This window comes from Pecten maximus, unplaced genomic scaffold (assembly GCF_902652985.1).
Source record: "Pecten maximus unplaced genomic scaffold, xPecMax1.1, whole genome shotgun sequence".
Lineage (NCBI taxonomy): Eukaryota > Metazoa > Mollusca > Bivalvia > Pectinida > Pectinidae > Pecten > Pecten maximus.
This window is the reverse complement of record NW_022981340.1, coordinates 3-9,296: the sequence shown is the minus strand read 5'-3', so window position 1 is coordinate 9,296 and position 9,294 is coordinate 3. Positions and strand designations below refer to the sequence as shown.

At 37.3% G+C, this 9,294-nt stretch overlaps 1 protein-coding gene across 1 annotated transcript; it reads left to right on the top strand.

The window, feature by feature from the left end:
* Window positions 1-3,817: 3,817 nt before the first annotated feature.
* On the top strand, window positions 3,818-8,217 carry LOC117320012. The gene is made up of 2 exons (XM_033874711.1): window positions 3,818-4,982; window positions 6,453-8,217. The coding sequence occupies exons 1-2, from the start codon at window positions 3,833-3,835 to the stop codon at window positions 7,463-7,465; spliced, it is 2,163 nt and encodes a 720-aa protein (XP_033730602.1). The 5' UTR covers window positions 3,818-3,832; the 3' UTR covers window positions 7,466-8,217.
* Window positions 8,218-9,294: the final 1,077 nt, after the last annotated feature.

The window sequence follows — 9,294 nt, the reverse complement described above, 5'->3', positions numbered from 1 at the left end:
AAAACAAGTCTCTTTTGTCTTTCTTATGAACCTTTAATGGGTGAAACTGATTCTAAATAGCAGATGGGTACATAATTATCTTAGTATAAACTTTATTTCTTTCCATATACATCCGTTACATTCAATACAGCGAACACACTTAGGGATGAATTGGATTCGGAAACAAGTGTTAAACACTTGTGTAAAATCCGTCTCCAGTACAGTACACACATGAATTTTAATGATACATGATGTAGTTGATGTATATATATATATGTATACATAATTATCTTGAATATGGTATTAAATTTCATTACAATTTGAATGGAAACTACCAATGGTTGAATGGTCAAGTTTGGGCAGACATTAAGATTTCATATTTCAGCTTTTCTTGTTTTATATTGATTTTAATGTTTTTGTGATGTGAGCTAAGTTGAAAGAGTATTACTTTTTTGTTGTGGATTTATATATATATGTAAATCCAAAAGAATATAAGACAAGAGTTTTTATCAAGTCTGATTGAACATTTTTTTAAGCTTTTCTCATGCCATTACATTCAACAAGATATGAATGAGGTATTGACAAGTTTATATCTTTAGCCAACCATTTGATGATCTACTATTCAAATCACTCTAGGTCTGTGTTCAATCATCCATCTTTCTGTCTTTGAACATTCCTTATGATCGCTTTTTTCTCTCTTCTTAATTGCTCCTTCTAAAATGCCATACATATGCAAGTTCCCCTTAATTCGTAGCTGTGTACATATATGGACCATTTTTTGACAGATCCAAAATTCAATATGGTCTACAGATAGCTAGGCATCTTGAATTTGTCAGTAATAGTTTTTTATTGCTTTTTTTTCAACAAGTACTCCAAGAATCATTCTTAAATTTCATATGTAAGTGCTATTTCTTAAAATGAACATGCAGATTTCATAAAAGGTATAATAAAATGAATACATCAAGAGTGAAAAAAGAACCAACTTCTACACAAATGAAGATCAATTGTGGGCGCCAAGATCCCTCTGTCTGTGGTCTCTTGTTATGTGTGTAACATATTTTTGTTTTCATTTTTGATCATCCAAAATCAAGATAAAAAAACAATGTAGCAAACAGCTGATTTTGTCAGTTCTACATTGTATGTTTAGGTAAGATGTACATGTAATGTATGCTTATGAATAAGAAAATCTTTATTGCATTGTCTGTACCTATGATTTTGCTAGACAGATCATGATCAGAGATACCTTTGTCAGGGTACTAGGTCCCAGTGATTTGTATTATATATGTGATAGTATGCCATGCCTTGCTTTAATATTGGAAATTGTATCGGATCTTATATTAATTAAAGTTATAAATGTATTTTAGAATGCAATATAACTTGGAAACCTTTTAGTCATTCTCATCCATTACGTGAGTAGTATCAAATATTTCGTAACTTTTGTTATTTTTGTTTTTCCTTTTTTTGCTTCCATTATCAGAATGTTAATCATTTCTGAATTGGTTTTTCAGTTGAAAGGTCATTTAAAATGTGTGCCTCAAAGAACATGTTTTGTTTTTTTGTTTTTTTGTTTTGTTTTTTGAAAATTAAAACAATATGTATACATATGGATTGCATGATAGAAATTTTAATAGGTATGGATTAAAATTGGAAAGCCTCTTTTAGTTGACCATTTCGTTGATGCTTCAGTAGATTTATATACATGTACTGTCAAGTTTTGTTTTGTTAAGAATACAACTTTTTTGTTTGATATTTTCTCTTGTTTACACTTGACCACAAGTTAATGAGCACTGACATGTTAGTTAAATAACGATATATACATGCTAGGGTATTCAGTTAAATTCAAGAGACAAGATTTGTCTTTAATTCACGCAGGTCCTGAAAAACAGAAAAGAGTTGTCAAAATCAGTTGATAAACAAAAGTTTTTTAAAATACAGAAGAGAAGTGGTTAACGAGAATTAACTGGATTCTTGAGTAAGATAAAACAGCACTGGTCAACATTATAGCAATGAAGATACTTTCACTGATATAGGAGGATAGTGGCACTGGTTACAGATTAAGCTAACACTGGTTCGATATATGGGTACCACTGGTTAGGGAGGAATGAAACACTAGTTACAGATAAAGGTTACACTGGTTATGGGTGAATTTACACTTGTTACGGATGAAGGTTACACTAGTTACGGATGAAGGTTACACTAGTTACGGATGAAGGTTACACTTGTTACGGATGAAGGTTACACTAGTTACGGATGAAGGTTACACTAGTTACGGATGAATGTTACACTAGTTACGGATGAAGGTTACACTTGTTACGGATGAAGGTTACACTAGTTACGGATGAAGGTTACACTAGTTACGGATGAAGGTTACACTTGTTACGGATGAAAGTTACACTGGTAACGGACGAAGATTACACTGGTTATGGGTGATCTTTACACTTGTTACAGATGAAGGTTCCACTGGTTAAGGATGAAGGTTACACTGGTTAAGGATTAAGGTTACACTGAATACGGATGAAAGTTACACTGGTAACGGATGAAGGTTACACTGGTTACGGATGAAGAAAATGCTAGTTGGAGAATAAGATAAGTTGAAGATTACACCATAAAAGGTTTAATCTAACACTCGTTCCGAGGTTAAGGTTATACCAAAAAGGGTGGCACCACAGCTACAACCTTTTTTTTGTTTGTAACTTAACACTAATTTCTTTAGTTTACATCGTTGGTGTAAACTGAAAAATTAGTGTTAAGTTGCACCGAAAAGGGTGGCAGCTGTGGTGCCACCCCTTTTGGTGTAACCTTAATCCCACAGTTTACAGTGTACATTTGTAACAGTAAAGGCATACGGTCTAGGGGGAGATAATTTGAAACTCAAATTCCCTTTATACACGAGAAGACGTGTTTTTGTGTGTCCGTTGATATTTGTTGCCATGTAAGCGAGTCCCCAAACTCAACCTCACATCAACAACAGAACATCATACCACTCCGGTACAATGTACATAGACTGTATGTATTATTGTTCTTATACATGAATGTAAAACTAGTAATGATTTTTCCAATATTCGCCTTAAATGATTTCGACCTGGAAAACAGTTTCTGTATTGATGACGTGCTGTGGAAGACTGTGGTCGACAGTTCGATAAATGAAGCAGTGTTTCTTCAGATATTGTCAGATTTTGCTGAAATTTGGTATCTAGATACATCATGGGACACCGGTCACTCTCGTAACCTCACTTTCACATTTTAATAAAATAGTCATTTACTAGGCTCGGATTTGTCGCAATTTCAATATTATTCGATTTTATTGAAAATTAGTTTTCAGTGGTTTTTAGGGATGGCGAAAACAGCGGTACGACTGTGGGGTCATTTTGGGGACTTCTGTAAATGTTTCCCATTACAATTAGTAATTGTTCTTTATTTTATTATACCAGAAAATTGGCACTAGAACACGTAAGGGGGCATATCCCCTCAAATAAAAGGTCACGACGTTCTTCCAGTGACGTCATTTTCCCTACATGGTACACCAGCGAATTCGGGTTTTGTATTCTGGGCCATACGATCATCCGCATTTTACATAAACAGCCGATTAACATATTGTGTGTTTTTCTAAAACAGATAATTAAATTTTCCCGCGTTTCGCTAGTATAAGCCGGGAAAATGTTGTATAAACGGCTCGTGCTACTCGCTCCGTACGTGTAATAGATCACGTGATACAGGTGAAATAGGGTATTGTAGTAAGGTGAAATATCATTATCTAGCTGCCCACAGTACGGTTAACACCATGGATTCGAATTCAGACGTCCGCATACAGGCCCAGATTACAGCAGCCATATCTCAATCACAAAACAACATAATGAGCGAAATGAGAAACTTATTCCAATCCATGTCGTCAGAGAACGCGCGGCTTGCGGACAATATTAGCGGTGATTATAAATTCAAAAAACGTGGAAATGAGGAGCAACACAAACACAACGTCAGAGTTTTAAACAAATTTAAGGAAGTTGAGGCAGTTGTTTCCTCCATGAACAACGAACACACACCAAGCCTTATGGAAAAAGTCGAACAAGGTATGCAGTTAGTTTCCCACCGCCAAAAGCTAATTAAATTAGCAGACTCGTCCGAGGCAGGTTGGCTCGCCGTCAGCGAGTACGAAACAAATCCTTTGGCCGACGACAGCGACGACGAAAGGAGGATTATCAAGGCACAGTCACGAGCCGATAGGAAAATCAAGGCAGAACGTCAAAAACGTCAGAACGACAGGCGACCTTATAATCCAGCGTTTCGACAAAACAACCACACTGTACACAGGGCTGGGAACGGTGAAATGGACCACAGCACGTGCACGAGAGCCACACCGCTAAAGAAGCCTGGGAGATGTTTCAATTGTGGGGACCATGGTCATTGGAAAGGGGAGTGTCCCAAGGGAGCAAGACTCACCAATGACAAGATAAGTAGTTTTTCTTTAATTCATTTGAATACGGTGAGTAATACTGTATCCAGTAATCTAAATGTTTTGGTCGGAGGCGACGCTGTGACGACGCCAGTAGGCAGGCTATTAGCTCAGGTACACCAGTGGGAGAAAATTACACAAAACGGTCATATTCTCGACATTATAAAAGAAGGGTACAAGATACCATTGAAAACCACCCCGGTAAGTACTGTTTTAGACAACAATAAATCTGCTAAGAATAATGCCGAGTTCGTTACACAAGAAATACAAAATTTGGTTAAAAAAGTATGCGTTTCCATGGTAACAAAAAAACCAGAGGTAGTCAATCCTTTGACAGTGGCCTGTAACAAAAAGGACAAGCTTAGATTAGTACTAGACTGCAGACATGTCAATCCACATTTGTTTCAATTTCGATTTAAATATGAGGACGCTCAAGTAGCCAGAAGCACATTTGACAAGGGGGATTTTTTATTCAGTTTCGACCTCAAATCTGCTTATCATCACATCATGATTTATCCGCCACATCGCACATTCCTAGGATTTGGTTGGCAAGGTAAGTTTTACGTATTCAACGTGCTACCATTTGGTATCAGTACAGCAGGACATATTTTCACAAAAGTTACCAAAGAGGTGGTTAAATTCTGGCGAACGAAAGGATTTAATATTCTGATGTATTTGGACGACGGAATAGGGGGAGGTAAGTCTGTCGAGGCGGTACAAAGAATTAGTCAACAGGTTAGGTCTGACCTGATAAGTCTCGGATTTCTATTAGCTGAGGAAAAATGTACTTGGATACCCGTACAGAGATTGCAGTGGTTAGGTTTCATATGGGATACAAAGGAAAACAGGTTACATGTATCTCCTGAGCGTATCCAAAAGGTCATCCAGTACTTGGAGAACATTAAGGCTCAGTTGAGCGTAGGTAGACACGTAGTCAGCGTTCGTTTTCTGGCTTCCATCGTTGGACAGTTAATTTCCACCCATGCGGTATTAGGGGACAACGTGCGATTTCATACGCGCAGTATGTATAGGTGTGTTTTGGAAAGAGCGTCTTGGAATTCAGCGGTAGTAGTAACTAAGCAGGCTGAAAATGAGATCGATTTTTGGCGGGAAAACATTCAAAAAATGAACGAAGGAGGTTCAAACATTGGTCATTTGACAGGCACGACGTTCGATGTTGCGTTGTTTACTGATGCTTCATTTGAAGGTTACGGCGGCTATTTAGCTACCAGTGGCAATGTCCATATTGGTACCCAGGATATGTTTGGGTCATGGAGTTACATTGAAAAACACGCTAGTTCCACTTGGAGAGAATTAGAGGCAGTTAATAGAGTTGTCAAACACAATTTACCCTTATTGACAGGTAAGTCGGTAGAACTGAACACTGATAACAAAAATGTACAGATCATTCTCTCAATAGGCAGTCGAAAAGAGCAGCTACACGAAATCGCCAGCGATATCGTAAGTACATGCCATTTGGCAGCTATACACATGCGCCCTAAGTGGATTCCTAGAGCGGAAAACGGTACCGCCGACGAGCTGAGTCGGCAGAGTGATTACGATGATTGGGGTGTTCAGACATGGGTTTTTAGAAAGTTGTCATGTCTGTTTGGTGAATTCACAGTTGATTGTTTCGCATGCGATTACAACAGAAAGTGCGAAAAATTTTATTCAAGATTTTGGTGTGCAGGGACCTCAGGAATAAACGCATTTGACTTTAAATGGAATTCAGAATTCAGCTGGTTAGTTCCACCACCAAGTTTGATAGCTAAGACTATTCAGAAAATAGAATACGAAAAGGCAAAAGGGGTATTGATAATTCCGGAATGGAAATCTGCGGCATATTGGCCTAAAGTAGAACAGTGTGTTAGTAGTGGAATTTTTAAGCACAAAATGTATTTCAAAGGAGAAAGTTTCACCCACAAAGGGAGGGGTAATAACGGTATATTTGGCAAGGTTTCACAAAAATTTAGATTCATAGCTCTAATTTGTAATTAATTAGGTTTTTGTTTCCATCCTTCAGGCCTAGACCTACATACTAATGTGACTGCAGCCGCAATCGGAAGTGGAGTAATGGGTGATAGCGGTTTGGGCAAATTATCCAGGAAGATGGCACATTTTTTGCTACAATCCAAAAGTGACAATACGACCAAGGCATATTACTACAGTTTCAAGAGGTGGGAATCTTTTATCAAAGGACATGGCTTTAATCATTTACCAGCACAGCCCATACACGTAGCGTTATATATCACGCATTTATTAGATAATAATTTTTCGTATCATTCCATTAACTCTGCTATTTACGGGATCAAATGGGCTCACGAACTTAATAATTTTATTGATCCCACAAAAAATGCATTTATATCAAATCTTCAGGAGGCGGCCCGCAGAATTGCCAGGCCCAAAGTGTGTAAAAAAGATCCAGTGAACGTAGAAATGCTTGTTAGATTGTGTGAGATGTTCAAAGATTCAGACGATCTCGTCGTTATCAGAGATTTGTGTATGATACTGCTGAGTTTTGCAGGTTTTTTGAGATATGACGAAGTAAGTGCATTGCGCGGTGTCGACATAAAAGTTCGCGATAGTCATTTATTGTTGTATATTGAAAAAAGCAAAACCGATCAATATAGGAACGGTAACGAAGTTCTCATAAGTAAAGGACATACTTTAGCCTGTCCTTACCAGATGTTTCAGAAATATACGGAGCTATCCGGCATTACTCTCGATAGTGAGTTTTATATTTTCCGTCCAATTTTCAGATCAAAAGACATTTGCAAATTGGTTTATAAAAACAAACGATTAAGTTACACGAGAGCCAGGGAAGCGATTATTACCAGACTACGTTTGGTCGGACCAAACCTTAATCTTGGTTTACACTCTCTGAGATCAGGCGGCGCTAGCGCGGCGGCTAACTCTACCGTGAACGAGAGATGCTGGAAGAGACACGGACGCTGGAAGAGCGAGGGTAGTAAGGATGGTTATGTGGTGGACACGGTAGAAAAAAGGTTAGCTGTGTCCAGGTCCTTAGAGCTGTAGAGTTTACCATTTGGTCCCAGCTTCACATGTCCGGAACCCCCAATTGTTGCGTTTCTACTCTACGCGGCAGGCTAGTCGGCAAAATGTAGTATTTGTGTCGGTGTTGTTTATAATGGAGTAGATAGAGGAGTTTTATACTTAAATTTTCCCGCGTTTCGCTAGTATAAGCCGGGAAAATGTTGTATAAACGGCTCGTGCTACTCGCTCCGTACGTGTAATAGATCACGTGATACAGGTGAAATAGGGTATTGTAGTAAGGTGAAATATCATTATCTAGCTGCCCACAGTACGGTTAACACCAAAACTTGACAAGTTTTGCAATGCACTTGTATTCGTTTATATATATACAAATGTATATATACATTTTATTGTGTAATAGTATAATTTCCGAATATTTTTTATATGTGCTGTACATCTTGGTGATTAGGGGTAAAACATTTGTTTCAATATTTTTGTCCATCCCGGATCAGTCCAAGGTTTTCCAGAGTTTTTTATATACATATTTAAAAAAGAACGATTTATTCTGAAACATACTATTGAGAAAAACATGTTTTTATCTCTGGTTTTTAGCCCAGGACTCGATCTTTTAATTTCAACTTCTACAATAAACGTCACATATGAGGATATGAGTGGAAGCGAGGGACGGGTATATATATACGTGCGAGGTCATGTTACATTTGTAATTTGCTCAAAATGCAAAATTAAAATAAACTCTGGCTACCGTACTCTACGCGGCAGGCTAGTCGGCAAAATGTAGTATTTGTGTCGGTGTTGTTTATAATGGAGTAGATAGAGGAGTTTTATACATATTTTATTTTCCCTATGAGTTGTATTTGGTAATAAGGTCTAGTTATAACGTTGTGTTCATCATTACATACTTCACGTTATATGCCTCCATGTAGATCGATGACTTGGTTGAAATCAGTTTATTGCAAACTAACCCAGTGTAAATGTTATATATATTTTGTCATCTCGGTATTTATATTTAGGAAAGTCCTATTTACAATGCAGAAACATAAGATTTGATTAAAAAAAATGTGTTTCTAATTAATAAAGGAAAAAAATCAATATTTTGGAATAGGCCTCAATTGCCCGGAGCGGGCACTATGGAGATAAATTAGTTGGTTGTATGAAAATGGTAAGTAGAAACTATCTCACACATTGTCTCAAAGCTGGAGTAAAAAAGAAAGTGTGATATATTGTGTAATATGTTACGATATCGAGATTCGTTACACACCCTTCTGTACTTATAGACTGGATAAGTACTCGATCAACCAGGAAAGTATGTATAATTACAGAGCTAACGTTTAGATTTAATTGGTAATTTAATATTATGTCACATTTAATTACACATATCCATATAATGCTATACCCGTATATATAAATTTAGATCCTTTATTGGAAAATAACTAATAGAAATCAAAGTTCTATTGAGGACACTGCGCAAGAACACTACATTATTGAAATAATTATTCTGCCAAAGACATCCAGTAAGACATCCCATCCGACCACATTATACTGACAACGGATATACCAGTCGCCCTACCCGAAAAATGTACATGTACCATCAGTACAGACTCTGGTTTGTCTCCACCAGGGAAAGGCCAAAAGTCATTGTCAAGAGACATTAGGAAGAAGAAAGTCGACAGAAAAGAAAAGATATGATCCGAAATTAAGTCGCCTCTTACCATCATGGAACGGGGACAGCACTTTGTATGCCCTATGACCTACCTACAGAGCAGTGACAAGTATAGAAGATGACAATGTAGTCATTACTGTTGCTATAATATTGACCGGGGATGGAGAAACTATATAGCTTTTATGCATGA

Bases quoted from the DNA above. Each gene is read 5' to 3' on its own strand.
- LOC117320012 (XM_033874711.1), top strand. From the start codon at position 3,833: ATGAGCGAAATGAGAAACTTATTCCAATCCATGTCGTCAGAGAACGCG. The intron at 4,983-6,452 runs GTAAGTTTTACG...TCCATCCTTCAG, and splicing joins CCTAGGATTTGGTTGGCAAG to GCCTAGACCTACATACTAAT.